This window comes from Papaver somniferum, chromosome 11 (assembly GCF_003573695.1).
Source record: "Papaver somniferum cultivar HN1 chromosome 11, ASM357369v1, whole genome shotgun sequence".
NCBI classification, from domain to species: Eukaryota; Viridiplantae; Streptophyta; class Magnoliopsida; order Ranunculales; family Papaveraceae; genus Papaver; species Papaver somniferum.
Window position 1 is genome coordinate 100,529,715 of NC_039368.1, and position 15,346 is coordinate 100,545,060.

Genomic DNA, 15,346 nt, shown 5'->3' on the forward strand with positions numbered 1-15,346 from the left:
TAAATGTTTGCAGGCTGAAGTGGCTGCAATCTTGGAGCATAGTCTCCTCCGTATAGTCCCAACACCAATTGGTCGCAACCCACCATCTGGCTTGAGTAAAGGTGTTAATGGAGTATTGGCCACATCAGGGCGGAGCCAAGGGTTGACTAACCCAGGCTCTAGCCCCCCAAAAGATTAACAAAATAAAAAAAAAACTCTTAGTTTTATCACATATTTTATAATTAGTCACCTGATACTAACACTTAGCTCCCAAAATTTAAGTAAGTTCATTCTTAGTCCCCCTTATCTTCAAACTCTGGCTCGGCCACTGGGCCACATACTCACCAAGTGCTGTGGAGGGCAAACCCCAGCCAACCACAAATTTATCACCCCTGCAATAGACTGCAATAATTTCTTATTTGATTTTTTAACTTTTTATTTTGTCTAGGGCGTTTTTGGTGTAAGTGTATCCCTAAAGGGCGGGAAAGTAATTAAAGCCCATCAATTTTGGCGCTAAGTATTAGACAAAGAAGGTTGAATAGTTCGATTTCTAGGTTTTGGTATAAGGTGAGAAAAGAGACGGAGAAATAGTAAAAATGGCAAAAGTTGGAGCTGAATCGGTGGAGGAGCTACCTAAAGCTATTGTACGAAGATTGGTGAAGGAGAAACTCTCAGAGTCAGATGCTGGAGATCTCCAGATTCATAAAGAAGCTATCCTCGCTTTCGGTGAGAGTGCTAGAATCTTCATCCATTACCTGTCTGCTACGTAAGTCTTCTCCAAATTTTGTGGCACTAGAATTTGATTTCTTGAAATTTGATAAACAATTAGCAAACTTAATGTATGGTTATGCTGTTCCTTTGATCACACACGAAAAAGGTTGGGATTATTAGGGTTTTGGGTGTAATGGGTGTGAAATGAGTTTGATAACTGATGGTTGTGAATGATTAGAACTAAAATGTTTCTTCGAGGAATTAATCCTGGATCAGTTGAAGTAGTTTTCCCCAAATTTCTTTTATTTCCTCTAAGCTTCCTAAAATAGGGTTTGGATAAAGGATGTGCAGCTAGTCAAGTTTCAATCAACTGGAACCATAATTGTACATTTTGGAGATTATCTCAAATTGCTCAATTAGATGGTTCCTACTTTTAATTTTCTAGTGTCTCAGATGAGGATTTCATTTCCCATCAGAAGAAATATGAGTAATGAAATATGTTGTCTTCTACGGCATACCTTTTTAATGGTTTTATTGAGATCTCTAATGATGGTAAAGGTAATAGTTTCTTTTCTTTTAGATGCAGATTATGAAAGTTGTTGTTTCCTGCAGGGCAAAAGATGTATGCAAGGAGTCAAAAAGACAAACAATCAATGCTGAAGATATTTTCGAAGCACTGGAAGAGATTGAATTTCAGGAGTTCATTGAACCTCTCAAAGCCTCTTTAGATGGTTAGCATATTTCTCACAGGATACTGTTACTCTCTGCCTATTCGATAAGCTATTCATGATTTTTTCTATACAGCATAAAGTAAGAACTGAAATATGGTCTATCACTACCAGACACTGTTGAAATATGTTGCTAATGAACCATGATTAGATCTCCTAGAAACATCTTCTGGTATACAAACTGTTAGGTGAATTTATGTCATGCATTGTAACTTTTGCTTTACGACATCCTTCACAATGCATATAGTTCACAATCTACTTTCTTGGTGTAGCTAACTTTCATTAATCAAACCCAGTATTTTCCAAGTACTTCAGATGTTTATTATTTGAAGAGCTCTCTCTTCTGGATTTTTTTTTTTTTCCATTTCACTCACTAAACACCCTTTACTTACACTCCCCATAATTGCTTGATGTTCCTCCTCTAGCGACTATAGTGAAGCCTTGGGGCAACCAAGTTCCAGTAGTCTCTCTGTGCTTCAAATGTATCGCCGTCTCATGTTCTGTTTTGAAAATGGAGGGGTATGGTAAATAAGTTTCCCGAGTAATAAAAAACTTCCTTTGTATCTTGTTGATGTAAATACCAATAGGTAGGATTCATTGCATACCTGGGGAGAGGATAAACGTGATTCTGCTAGCTGTAAACTGTTACATAATTTCTTTTGTCCATACCTTACTTGATAGTATGATTTAAGGAACATCAAGTCATTTTGCAGTTCACCATCTTTTGCACTATAAATTTTTAATAGTAGTTTACGAAGGAAAAAAAAAATGCCGCCAGCATTTCACTTCAACATCATTTTCTAATCCACCACTTCATATAATAATTGGTTTGTTAGTAGCAAAGTTATGTTTCTTCTTGAATCAACTAGATCATTTCTCTGGAGTGGATGTTGGCATGTTGCTCTATCCCTCGGTGCTTTTCTTACTTGTCTGTATCATTAAAATGTTGTACACAATTCACTACAAGGTTCCGTAAGTAAATTAATGACATGTCTGTCATCAATCTAACTTCTAGGTTTCATGCCTTGCAAACCCAAACCAAGCAGTCATATGAGTTCTTAAAGAACAAATGTATAGGTTGCTTAGTTGATATCAGAAGAAAAAGGCTGAGTTACTGTCTGTTATATGACAATTCTGTGGAGAACTGTAAATCTGAACTGAGCAGATGTGTGGAGCTACCCACTACGTAATGGTTTAATGCTTAGGTTGATTTCTTGTCAGACTTTAAAAGAAAAAATGCTGGAAAGAAAGCTGGAGCAGCGAAGGCAAAGGAAGCAGATAAGAAAAGGAAAATGGCCCAATCTGAGGGGGGGAAAGAACCTTCAACAGCAAAGGCAAAGGAAATGGAAGCAGATAAGAAAAGGAAGATGGTCCAACCAGAGGTGGAAGAAGAACCTTCAGCACATAGCGAAGATCAAGAGGATGACGAAGAAGCTGATGAAGAAGGAAATGAAAAAGAAGATGAGGAAGAAGCTGATGAAGATGAACAGGAGGAAGAAGCGGATGAAGACGGAGACAATAAAGAAGAGGGAGACATTAATGACAAAGAAGATGAAGAGGAAGCTGATGAAGAGGACAATTCTGAGAGCGCATAATCATTTATTTTTCGTCATTTTTTCACGCATCCCTCCTAATTATCACAACCTTGGACAATTTTGTTTTGGTCTGCATTTGCAACCTCAGTATTTATCAATCAAAATAGGCAGTTTAATTCAACAACCTAATGAATGGGTTCCCCAATTCTGAGCTGTCTATTCATTTGATTTGACAAAGAAATATGTTAGAGAAGTGTAGACCCCACATGATAGCTTCCAGAACAAAAAAGGAGAACCGAATGGAGCAATGAGGTGATTGATGAGCAATAAAAACAGTTCTATCTACTGCAGAAAGATGAATACATATAGAAGACCTTCAATTTCTGTTAGCTTTAACATTCACTATTAAATTCTTTTGATCAATTGTTCTCTAAATTAGCATTGCTGGTGTTGTTATTGAGCTACAGTGCAAGAGGGTACAGTTGAATAGGTTGTACTTTTTCACCTTCAACTGTGTTTATTGATACAACAATACAAGCATAAAAACAAGAAGATAAGATTCAAGGGTGAGATGCTCCACCCAAATCAGACTATGGCTACAAGGTTACAGTGTCATGATTATCAATAAGGGCGATATCTGCTCCCATGTCCACCGTCGTTGTTCTGGTTACCCCCACTTGAGTTGCCACCTCTATTTCCGCCACCTCTGCTTCCACTCCTACCACCTCCACTTCTCTGTTGTGGAGGGGGGGGATACTGCTGTGCTCCAGGCTGCTGCCTGCAGTATGAGAGAGATGTAGAATAAGTACAATTCATGGATGAGTAAAGGCAAGTTGATCCAGCAACCACCATACAAAAGAAAGATCTGTAATGTACATACAGGACATATCCGATCTGCCCGTCAGGCAAAAGCATTGGCATCATAGACATGCCCGCAGGGGTTGGTCCCCTACCGTAGATCAGCGGCTGCAAAGAGAAAACCACATACACATGTCAGTGTACATATTATACATACGAAGTAAACCAAAAGCGGCAAGAACTATTACATAAAATTGAAGTGGTGCCCAGCGTAACCTATTTGAAGGAACAAAAATGATTCAGAACTTCAAAATTCCACAAACTTAATGGTTTGCTGAGCTACATTGGTGGGTGACCTTTGGACAATGATTACTATTGCCAAGAACCATGCATTTAACGATGTTCTGTCCATAATAAAGTTTGGCATGTATGACTTCTCAATCCATTGTGAATACTCTCGCACATACACTCACAACACAAGGGAAAGAACGCAGGACAAATACAAGTCTAATAACCATCACTGACCAAGTGGTACCAAAAGGTTAATAGAAAAACACAGCAACCATTTTACCTGTGCATACCCCGAGGTACCATATCCTGCACCTAGACCACCATATGCACCACCAGCCATCCCATAGCCCAAAGGAGGCGGATAACCTGTAAGCAAGGCCGACTTATGTGAACTGGACCCTCTATCAGGTTTTTTATCTGCCTGCGGCTTTGCAAGAGAACAGTCAATAACTTGACCTGTCAAAGGAATCAATGCAAGCAAAATTATTTCACCAAATTATTAATCATGAAACACAAAATAAAAAATGGATATAATGGGAATCACCGTCAATTTCATATTTTTCAGTATCCTTTATTGCATTCATAGCACTAGCCCTTTGTGCGAAGTGCAGAAAACCAAATCTGCTATTTTCTTGGCCAGACTTTGCAGGTGGTAATACCACTTTCGTGATCTCTCCATGATGTTCAAACATTTCTCTTAACTTATCCTGAGTAATGTCAGATGGCAAGTTTTTCACGTAGACTGCCTTTACCTGTACAAGGAACAACTCAATCAACCACAGAATTAGAAAACAAGTCAATAGGTAGCCAAGAACCTTAATCATTTATCCAAACTCCAAATCAAGGATACAACAAAAGGCAGTGGTAAAACAGGTGTTCCCCATCCACAGTGTGAAATAAACCCTTGCATCTCTTTTTTACAAAAATATACAACACAGATTCATCATAATTTGTTAAATGTCGAGGATATATGCAGGAATTCTCACAAGAGAAACTCATAAGCAGTCAAGGTTAGCAGCCCTGGCATATGCACTTTGGAGCTCTGAATTATATAACACAGCCAAATCTCAATTACAGATTTTCAAAAATTAGCGTCACGATACTAAGAAAGCTTAGAACCAAAATAGACAGAAAGGGACCTGTGAGCTAGAATTAGAATCTGCGTTCTTAGGCTCTGCCCAGCTAACTGTAGGAACATTCTTTTCCAGCTTGAATGTAGGGGTCGACATCTTCTGCCTTGAATACTCAGCACACGCATGGTTATAATACTCAATGAATGCAAAACCACGGTTACGGTTGGAGTTCTGCGGATCCTGAAAAAATACATCAGAACAGATATAAGTGGTGAGTTGAGCGTTCCAGGAACTGATGGCTACTGATGTACGTCGTTAAAACAAACAAACCTTTAGCAGCTCCACATTACCAACTCCTGGCCCAATCTCCATAATGACCTTTTTCAAATCTTCCTCTCCCCAACTTTTTGGAACATTACCAAGGAATAATCGATGTTTCGCTTGAGAGGACGAACATTTTATCCTTCTTCTCTGAGAGAGAAAAAGGTTTAAGCATAATGTCAACAATTATAAAATGCATAATTTAGACTCATGTATGTTGTATGGGAGGAAGTAGTACCTGGAATTCAGTATTATTCAGACCTTCAATTGCTTTATCAGCCAACTGTTTCGTCCTAAATGTCACAAATGCATAGCCCTTATTCTCCGACGCATTTTTGCTTTTCATGATTCTAATCTATATTGCCAAACTATCCACATAATCAGTCTCTATAAAGGAACCTAAACAGTGCATTTCAAGAGAGACAGAGAGAGGGTTTCAAACTTACCTCGGTCACCTCTCCTACAGACTCGCAAAATCCCCTTAATTCTTCTTCAGAAGTACCATGAGGAATCCCACCAACATAAACCTCAGACCCATGAGGAGGAAGTGCAAGAAGCGCAGCATGTTCAGGGTTCTCGTCCTCATCCTCTGCCTCGGCAACATTCATATCTTCATCATCACTGGGGCTTGCTTCTGCATCAACAGTTTCTGCCTCTTCTTCTACCTCCTCTTCTTCTTCCTCCTCTTCCTCCTCCTCCTCTTCCTCCTCCTCCTCCTCTTCTTCTTCTTGTTCTTCTCCATCCACTTCCTGTTCTTCTACCTCATCCTCCTCTTCATCCACTTCTTCCTCTACTTCTTCATATTCAACCTCTTCCTCCATTGTCTCTTCGGGATCATTGTCAGCATCAAAGTCTACCTGTTCTCCCGGCCTTTCCTGTTCAACTGCCTTTCTAGGTGCAGCAGCACTTTTCCCTCTCGGCATCTTATGTATCTTACTAAATAAGCTTTCAGCGAAGCTGTGAAAGAAGCCCAGAAGCCAGAAGCAATTTGGAGAAGGAAGTTTGCAAATATGGAATGGAGGAAACATAGAGAAAGGCCAAAAGGAGTTGAAGGGTGAGAATAAAGATCGAAATGAGCCATAAAATATAGCTCCAAAGGATATTCAAAGAGACAGATTTTCTCCAAAAGAACAAAATAAGTAGCAGCAGTATTAATAGAGAAAGGTATTAGAGAATTCTGAATGATAATCAAGAGGACGATGATGATCAAATAGGATCAAAACAATATGAAGATATGAACTTCTTGAAATTTAGATGTCAGGCTGAAGCTCAAAAGGTAAAGGCTAGTTTAGCAATCTAAATTCTGTCAGATTGCCTTGATCAAAACAAGCAGAAGAGAAAGCAGGAAATAAATAAGGGGATTAAATTACACTAGACGATAAGCGTGGTGCTTCTATAATCAAATGTGATACAGGAATGAGCAAGCTGCAACACAAGGCGAATGTATCTGATCGTCAAACCAGTCTGCTATCCAATCTCACTTAAGAATACAAAGTTTCAACTTCCAGGTTCCAACAGAAAAAAAATAAAATCAAACAAGTTCATAAATAACAGTTGCAGGAACAACAAATTGATGCGACATGTACCATAACAAGTAGCAAATACGTTAAATCGGTCAAACAGTTTTAAAGCTAGTTTTATTATACAGATATATGAAATGCAAGTTTTTGGTCAACTACTTGTACTTGCAGCTGTTTAGAACATAGAAATCACCAAACAAATCTTCATATATTTTCTAAACAATGCTGACGTATTTGACATGTATATATGCTTATTCATTCTAAGGTGACTTCATATAGACATGGATGTTGAGCTAAATTCTCAACGTTTAAAGAGATGTCTTAACTAAATTAGATGTGTTGAGCTTCAGCAGTAGCTAAACCCCCAAAAGAGTAGCAAGGAATAGTATATATGATGATCAATCCAAAATGAGGAGAGATCACTACCAAACATTTTCGACAAATCAAAGAGGATAAGTTGGTGAGAGAAAATTACCTGAATTTGACCTGTCTTTTTAACTTGGATTTCGGGTGCGAAGCAAATTGGGAAAGAAAAAGGAGCTAGGGTTTCTATTTTGTTCGTTATCTGTTTCTTTTTTTTACGATTATGCTGCCTGCGTGAGTGTGACAAATTTGATACTATAAACTATGACGAAATTACCCTTCATATTCCTACCTGGTGGCGTCAATAATACAGGTCTTTTTTTGGTATTTTTGGATATCTTTTCTTCGTGTCAGCACCGCTGCACCGATGTCCAAAGTCAAAGACGTCTTAGTCAATTGTTATGTTGACTACTCAGAAAAGTCAACACTACATTTCCGCTACATATTACTCCCTCCGTTTCTAAAAAATAGGAAGGTTTCTGTTTTTGGGTATGTCAAAAAAAAGGCTTGTTTCCATATGTGGAAAGTCAAATGTTATGATTTTACTACTATACCCATAAAAGGACCAACTTCTCTCTCCTCTTTCTCTAATAGGAGATGAGTGGAGACTAAAGGATAGATTAGGGAAAAAGATGGAAAAGTGGCTCCAATGATTAGTTTTCTTAATTTTTGTGAAAACCAAATAAGCCTTTTTTTAGAAACGGAGGGAGTAAGTCCAAAATCAAGAGCTTGATTGACTCCAGAGTCCAGAGTAGTTGCATACTTGCATGGGATGGGATGTCATCTTACATCGTTACACGACACCTGAGTTGACCCTCTGATATTACATAACGCTAACTTCCTAAGAGCCTTTTAAAACCGTACAAAAGTTAAGGTCGAAGGTTTCGACTTCAAAACCCGCTTTACAATTATTATTATTTTTTATTTTTTTTTTATTTTTTTTTGAGAAACAGAATTTTTATTAAAATCTCATAGTTTTAAACATACATACAAGACCAGCAGGCCCATACTAAAAGAGAGAAGAATGAAAAATCATAACATCATCAACACATAAAAGATAAAGAACAGATTAAGCAAATCTATAATAAGGCTGATGAGGATTTTCCATATGAGCATGCACACCTTTGCAAAGTGATCTATAGATAAATTAACCTCTTTATAAACATGCATGTAAGAGAACGAATGCGAACCAGCCACAGCTCTTTGTCATCTTGCTAATAAAAACCAGGGAATCTGTTGGGATATCAATGAGGTAATGCGTGCTTTTGAATCAGACTGCAGAATGACTTTAAAACACTGATTTTCCACTGCCCATTCCAAAGCCGTAATACTTGCTATACACTCAACAATATAATTTGTAACTATTCCTAAACCACCAGATTCAGTAAAGACAAATTCACCTGAAGTATTTCTAACAATAAAGCCATATACAGCAAGTCCGGGGTTACCTCTAGATGCACCATCACAGCACAGGAGAATTTCATCATCAGAAGGAAGGCAGAATAATAGCTCAATAATTCTCATTCTTTTCACATTACTGTATTGAATTTGAAAGAGCTGGAGTATATGTCTTTCATAGTCAGTACATAACACCCTTCATTCTTCCCTTGCAGTCATTTACAATTCTCATAATCTTATTTTTAACCTTTGTGACATTTGGTTTGTCTTCATCATAACAGATGTTATTCCTTAGAAACCATATTTCCACCATAAGGGTATAAGAGCAAATAGCCCACACTTCTTTGATAATTGGGCTACAGAGTTTGCTCAATCTGACAACATCTTCAAAAGAAACTGATTAAGATAATGGAAAATACCTCCAAGCCATGACCATAATAATTTGCTGAAATTGCATTTCCATAGAATATGGTTCAGAGAATCAACATCATTGTGGCAGATATAGCATCTAGAAACTATGTGAAATCCTTTCTTTGTTAGATTTTCATCAGTTGAGCAGGCCTCTCTGGTGATTTTCCAAATGTTAGCTGTAGTAGATGGCAGAACTGCAGAATTCCAAAAAAAATTATACTAGTGAAGTTTAGGCATAGGAGAACTTATCTTTTCTATGGCATCAGAAACAGTGAATTTACCAGAGTTACTATTACACCACACAAGCATATCTGCACCCTCTCTTAGTACTAGGAGTTGTTCAATTTGAATGAATTGGAGAAGATCTTCAGGAATGCACCACTGCTCATTCACAATTAAGTTGCTCACCAAGTGATGAGTATTTTGATTTATGATATTATGGTTAGGAAACAGGCTGCTAATATGTTCTTCATAAATCCATCTATCATGCCAAAGAGAAATATTATTACCATCCCCAACAGTCCATCTAGTAAACTCATTGAATTCCTGAATAATCCATCTAAAAGACTGATGTCACACGGTTTTTGCCATAGTTCTCTTCTGTTAATAGCATAGGAATTAGCATGAACACCAGTTACAAGAACACCACCAACTTCTACAGTAATGCATTGACTATTGACATCAATAACTACAGGTGCAGTAAGGGAACGATCCCAAAATAACTAAATATTTCCTTTATTGTTATCTGTAGAGTTGTGAATAATTTGATGATGCATACCAGGCAGTTTAAAATTATATTTTGTTGTTTTAATTTTTGGTTCCACGACCCAAACCAGAGAAGGATTGTTAGACTTTACAAAACTATAAAGTTTATCTTTGGCCTTTTGTCTTTTAAGGCCTCTGATATTCTAGAAGAGAGTCTCCATTCAAAGGGTGGAGGTTGAGGAGATAAACTCCCCTTATCAATCACATGTTTAAGGATTTCTTTACTAGCTTTCCTAGTCACAACAACAGGTTTTACTCTCCAAAAGCTTTACTAGTTCCAGCTTCCTCTGAAGAGGTAATTCTCTTCAATTGTAATAGGTTGAGACCCGGAAACAAAATCTAAGAGAGTTGTTGTACTAACTACTAACCTTTTTAATTTCACCTCTTTAGAGCTAGAAGTATCGCTATCATTGTCTTGAAGAATCTCAAATTGATTAACTGAAGTATTTATACCAGAAGTATTTTGAAGAATAAAAGGAGCCTCCACTGCATGATTGATGCTAACAATTTCATTTGGAGGTATACCATTAATACTAGAATCCTCTTGAGTTGAGGCTGGAATATCATTAGTGTTATAGCTGCAATATCTTCTATAATCTGTGTTGGAGTGGTAGAAGGCTGATCCTAGTCAAATGTAAAAATGAAAATGGGACATGTAAAAGAACTCTGCTGGTTTGAGTTGTATTTTTATTTTCATTTACAGTATTATGATCACCAATAACAAATTATTAACAGACTAATTTGGTTAGAAAGACAACTAGGAAGTGGAATTTCCATAATAAATAAGAATAGGTGCATTTGCAGAGGGACAAAAAAAAAAGTAAATAAAAAGTGACAAAACTAGGGAGGCTTCATATCCAGAGGAGAGTCATGGAATATCTTAATGTGTTCTTACAAGCAAAATTAATCAGTACCACCAATTAAAGACTTGAATAAAAACCATCCAGAAAAATCCCAACTACAAGAAACGAGAGGATAGAGTCATAAACTTCCTATTCTTACTTACCTACTAATTCATATACATTCTCTCATGTCCCATTCAGACCCACATTTACCTATTAATCCTCCAAGCTCCAATTTATATGAACAAACTCCTGTGTTCACCATTAGCAAGTTGGCACAGTCGATTATATGGGACAATGTCTGTGAAAGAAAACAGATCACTCGTGAGATAAAAGAAATGGTTTGGACGAGTTAAGAGCGAAATCCAATATGCTATTCACCATCTAGAAGCAGAATCTTCACAATTTTAGTTTAATTTCACGATTGATGCATTATATTCGAAAAATTGCCATTTTCAAGTACAATATTAGTTCCTTCTGATTTTAAACCAAATTTAATAAAAGTAAGCAGGTGAATGAAGCACAGTGATAAGTCAGAGGAGTTGAGTAACACACCGAAGTTATCACCAAAATTGGTGAAAATTTCCCCACGAATGGACTGGTTGCTTTCGGCGATACCAATCACCTCAACATAAGTCGTCAAATGTTGTGGAATAGGGCCCTTGATAGTTAGCTGATGATCGTCCGTACTTTTCCCTAAGAAGGAACCACCTTCAGTCCGCAAAACTTGAACAACTGCTCTAACCCTTCGACCAACCCACATCGGCAGCAGTTCTCCGTTGACAAAAACAGCTGGGTTTGATGTATCCATTTCCTGCAAGCTAAGATTGCATAGATAGAAAGATACAATCAAATGATATATTACATTGAAGGATACTGAAGTAAAGCTCACTGCTATCCGGATGAGAACAAGCAATCAAAGTAAAGCTCACTACTATTCGGATGAGAACAAGCAATCAAAGTACTGTTTTTACAATATGTTCAATAAGCAATTGAACAAGTAGCAGCATTACAGTTAACGGGAGGTAAGAGAATTTTGAATGGTATTCCAGGCTCATGAGGAACATGGTGATGCTCACCAAGGGAAACTAGGAAGAAATGATAGTCTGGGATTTAGGATGTTATGCTACAGCATACGAAAAATACATAAGTAGCATGCTTAACTACATAAGTTGCAGCACACTGCCTTCACCCAAACAAGTAAAAGAGAGCCAACCAACATATAAGGTGGTACAAATAAGAGTTCAAACTACAGTGAGGTAGGTATAGTGCTTCTGATTATTAAAAATGACACAACAAAACTCAAAACAATCCGGATATAAATTAGCATGAGGATGAGAAAACTGCAATTGAAAGGAAAATGGAAACTGCTACACAAAATCGTTTGACTCCAACTAAAAATAATAACCCCTGTACCTCGCAGAAAGCTACAATTATATGACTGATTAACGAAGGCACGTATAGTACTAATTAGGCACATACAAAAGGAAACCAACATAACATCATGAACTTCTAGCTTCGCACACATGACAAGTACAGAAAACAAATACTTGCATAATTAAGTAAATCAAATTATTCCAAAAACTGATTGTTCGCCGCGTCTATGGTTACACTCAAGATCAACAGTCACTTAAAGTTACATCTTAGATGGCACATATTCTCCAACAGCACATTACATGACTATGTTCAATTTCATTCTCCTGCTCGGACAAGACTTACAAGTACCCTTCTAAAGCATAAACGACCAAAAAAAATTCTATTTGTTTTCTAAACCTAAACTTTCCAACTTTGAGAATCGGAACAGTGCTCAAACAATTATCACCATATAACAGGAAAAAAAAAAAAAAAAAAAAACATCACAGTGTATGTTATATGATCTGATTACTGAAGGGTCCCAAACTTCGCCCTAAAAATTCTACCCAAAACATCACAAACTACCACTAAAATTAACCCTCGGTCAGATTATCAGATGCATAAGAATCATAAAGTCAAAATATTAGACGAGATAAAAGTGCTCGAAAAAAAGATAGATACGATTTTTAAAACCCTAGGTTTCGTAAAACCACATTTTTCCAAAGCAAGTTCATAGATCCAAAAATACTCTAACAAGAGACCGTAGGAAATAAGTAAAGAAAAGAAGATTTAAAGTGATTTACCTTGGTCTAGACGGGTTTCGGTCAAATAGTCTTCTGGGAGAGACTGAGGGCTTTCAGGACTAAGAGAAGTATTGTGGGAAATGGCGGGAGAGGAAGTGTTTTATATGATAAACCTACCGTAAGATATGATTATCCCCTTTGTTAACTAAAAGAACTAAAAACCCTACCGTAAGATCTTCGGTTTACCTCTTTTTCTGATGCTAGGTGGAAGACATCCGGTGGTTGTTACCATTTTTTTTAATATTCCACGTTGACTTTAGCGGGGCGATTTTGACCGAAAATCAAGGTGATTAGGGTTTCAATATTCTTCTTGATTTTGATTGATTTATGGTTCTTCCTTCATCATGGACGATGATGGAGAGTCTGTTAATGGTAAAGGGGTTCGTCTCTACCTATTTCCTCCCACCAGGTAGAGGGAGCAGTTTTGGGAGGTTCTCGTCCGAAGAGTCTATGTTTTTTAGTTCGAAGATTGTTTGGTCTTAGTTTTCTACTAAGAAGGAGTTAATCCCTGATTCTTCTTTGGATTTTGAAGATCTTGGATCGGCTGAAGGTAAAAAAAGTATATAATATCGTTTGTGATGATGTTGAAGAGGATCTTGCTCATTGTAAAGATCTAGTTATTGGAACTATTGTTGGTAGAAACTTACCTTATATGTTAGTGAAGAATACTATGCAAAGGGCTTGGAGAAAAAAGGGGTTAATGCATATGACAATCCATGGTGAGTCTCTGTTGAGTTCGATGATGAGTCTGATCGTATTGCAACTATTGAGTATGGTCATGTTTATATTTCTCAACAAAAAAAAAAATTTTCCGTCCCTGGCATCATTGCAGAGATGAAATCAGTTTTTGTTTGGGTTAATCTTAGGAAGGTTCCTTTACACATGTGGAATTCTAAAGCTCTGTCAAAGATTGCTAGTGTAATTGGAAAACCAATAATGATGGATAAACTTACAGCTACTAGGGTTATGATGAGTTTTGCAAGGGTTTTGATTGAAATTGATGTTGGTTGCGAATACCCTGCTTCTGTTCCAATCTTTTATGAAGGGAAACATGTAGTGAATGTTGATGTGGAGTATCCTTGGAAGGCTCCTAAATGTAATGCATATAATTTTTTAAGTCATATTGTTGTTAAATTCCCATGGGTTAAACCAAAGGAAGTTGTTGTGGTGGTGCCTAAAAAGACTAATGGTGATGGGAATTAGCAGGCTTAGGTTGTGAAAGGCTCTAAGAAAGTCTAATTCAAAGCTTATTATTAATATTTCAAAACGGGATGATTTTAATTCTGAACATGTGAGTATGGAGGAAGGGGGTTTTTCTCCAAAGGGTAATAAGGAAAATGTTTTTATAGAGGAAGAGATTAATGCATGCTACCTACTACAAATAAGTTTGATGCTTTGATTAAGATATATAATGAGACTCAACCTCTAGTGGTAGAAACTTCTAGTAAGCTTGTGAATTAAACCATTGTTTATGGAGTTCATTGTTCATCTGGGAATGCTTTTGAGGGTTATACCTTTATAGTTGTTGGAGCTTCTAAAGGTAAATTTTTCTTCAAAGGGAGTAATGCATCAGTTTTATCCAGTTCTGCTCCTAAAGGAGTAGAACTTAAGAATTCTAGGCATGCTCAGATGCCTCTTGTTATCTTAAATAATGTTAAAGTTGGGTGTTGGAACACTAGAGGGTTGAATGACCCATTAAAACAACATGAAGTAGGTAGGTTTATTAGTTTAAATAAATTATACTTGGTGGGTATTGTGGAAACCCATGTTCAAGCTTATAATAAGTATGTTGTTAGGTTATATATAAATAAAAATTGGTGTTTTTTAGATAACTATGATAATGATACTTCAGGAAGAATATGGGTGGGTTGGAATTCTCGTGAAATGTCTGTTAAGTTGATACATTCTGCTTCTCAAGCAGTATTTTTGGAAGTAACTACTTGTAGGAATTTGAAGTTTGTTATTACCTTTGTTTATGGTGATAGTGATAGTGTTTGAAGAGTTGTTTTATGGAATGAGTTATTAGCTTTTGCTGGTAGTTAACACCTTCCTTGGGCTGTGCTAGGGGATTTTGAAATTCTGAATTCTAATGAGAGAGTTGGTAGAAGTAGTAGTTGTCATATTTCTACTATGAATGAATTTGTTCATTGTGTTGAGGATACCCGGTTATTTGATCTTCCTTTTTCAGGTGACTTCTACACGTGGTCGAATAAACAAATTAATACTGGAAGTATTGTCTCAGAGATAGATTTTTGGTGAATATTGAATGGAGGTCTGTTTTTACTCAATTTAAAGCTGATTTCTCAGCTCCAGGGATTTCTGATCATTACTCAATGGTGATTTATGTGTATGGGAGGCGTATTCATGGTCCTCCTCCTTTTCATTTTTTGAATTATTTATCCGATGAGCCTGATTTTTAAATACTGTGAGAAGTGTTTGGGGGGAGAAAGTTAAT

The 15,346-nt window shown here is 37.0% G+C and overlaps 3 protein-coding genes across 4 annotated transcripts; 1 reads left to right on the forward strand and 2 right to left on the reverse strand.

Moving 5' to 3' along the window:
• The first annotated feature begins 434 nt into the window (after positions 1-434).
• LOC113321970 (DNA polymerase epsilon subunit 3-like) lies at positions 435-3,158 on the forward strand. Its single transcript, XM_026569959.1, has 3 exons — positions 435-745; positions 1,303-1,421; positions 2,640-3,158. The coding sequence occupies exons 1-3, from the start codon at positions 576-578 to the stop codon at positions 3,011-3,013; spliced, it is 663 nt and encodes a 220-aa protein (XP_026425744.1). The 5' UTR covers positions 435-575; the 3' UTR covers positions 3,014-3,158.
• Positions 3,159-3,321: 163 nt separating this feature from the next.
• LOC113321969 (heterogeneous nuclear ribonucleoprotein Q-like) lies at positions 3,322-7,549 on the reverse strand. Of its 2 annotated transcripts, none has more exons than XM_026569958.1 (9): positions 7,432-7,549; positions 5,883-6,393; positions 5,675-5,791; positions 5,446-5,586; positions 5,182-5,355; positions 4,587-4,794; positions 4,323-4,498; positions 3,834-3,919; positions 3,322-3,731 (listed from the first exon to the last, which is right to left on the reverse strand). In XM_026569958.1, exons 2-9 carry the CDS (start codon positions 6,357-6,359, stop codon positions 3,575-3,577), a joined length of 1,536 nt encoding a protein of 511 aa, XP_026425743.1. In that variant the 5' UTR covers positions 6,360-6,393; positions 7,432-7,549; the 3' UTR covers positions 3,322-3,574. The 2 variants fall into 2 exon arrangements, with proteins under 2 accessions (XP_026425743.1, XP_026425742.1); XM_026569957.1 differs by having other exon boundaries at positions 5,883-6,861; positions 7,432-7,522.
• A 3,161-nt stretch (positions 7,550-10,710) lies between these two features.
• LOC113321116 (replication protein A 14 kDa subunit B-like) lies at positions 10,711-13,026 on the reverse strand. Its single transcript, XM_026569000.1, has 3 exons — positions 12,892-13,026; positions 11,291-11,556; positions 10,711-11,036 (listed from the first exon to the last, which is right to left on the reverse strand). Exons 2-3 carry the CDS (start codon positions 11,544-11,546, stop codon positions 10,972-10,974), a joined length of 321 nt encoding a protein of 106 aa, XP_026424785.1. The 5' UTR covers positions 11,547-11,556; positions 12,892-13,026; the 3' UTR covers positions 10,711-10,971.
• Positions 13,027-15,346: the final 2,320 nt, after the last annotated feature.

What these genes read in the sequence shown, in the direction of transcription:
- LOC113321969 (XM_026569957.1), bottom strand. Translation starts at nt 6,464, where the DNA reads ATGTTTCCTCCATTCCATATTTGCAAACTTCCTTCTCCAAATTGCTTC. An exon ending in GTACCTCGGGGTATGCACAG is followed by an intron (nt 3,920 to 4,322) that starts GTAAAATGGTTG and finishes TTCTCTTTGCAG; the next exon opens with CCGCTGATCTACGGTAGGGG. An exon ending in GGGCAGATCGGATATGTCCT is followed by an intron (nt 3,732 to 3,833) that starts GTATGTACATTA and finishes CTCATACTGCAG; the next exon opens with GCAGCAGCCTGGAGCACAGC.
- LOC113321116 (XM_026569000.1), bottom strand. Translation starts at nt 11,546, where the DNA reads ATGGATACATCAAACCCAGCTGTTTTTGTCAACGGAGAACTGCTGCCG. An exon ending in CAATTTTGGTGATAACTTCG is followed by an intron (nt 11,037 to 11,290) that starts GTGTGTTACTCA and finishes TTTCTTTCACAG; the next exon opens with ACATTGTCCCATATAATCGA.
- LOC113321970 (XM_026569959.1), top strand. Translation starts at nt 576, where the DNA reads ATGGCAAAAGTTGGAGCTGAATCGGTGGAGGAGCTACCTAAAGCTATT. An exon ending in ATCCATTACCTGTCTGCTAC is followed by an intron (nt 746 to 1,302) that starts GTAAGTCTTCTC and finishes TGTTTCCTGCAG; the next exon opens with GGCAAAAGATGTATGCAAGG. An exon ending in TCTCAAAGCCTCTTTAGATG is followed by an intron (nt 1,422 to 2,639) that starts GTTAGCATATTT and finishes ATTTCTTGTCAG; the next exon opens with ACTTTAAAAGAAAAAATGCT.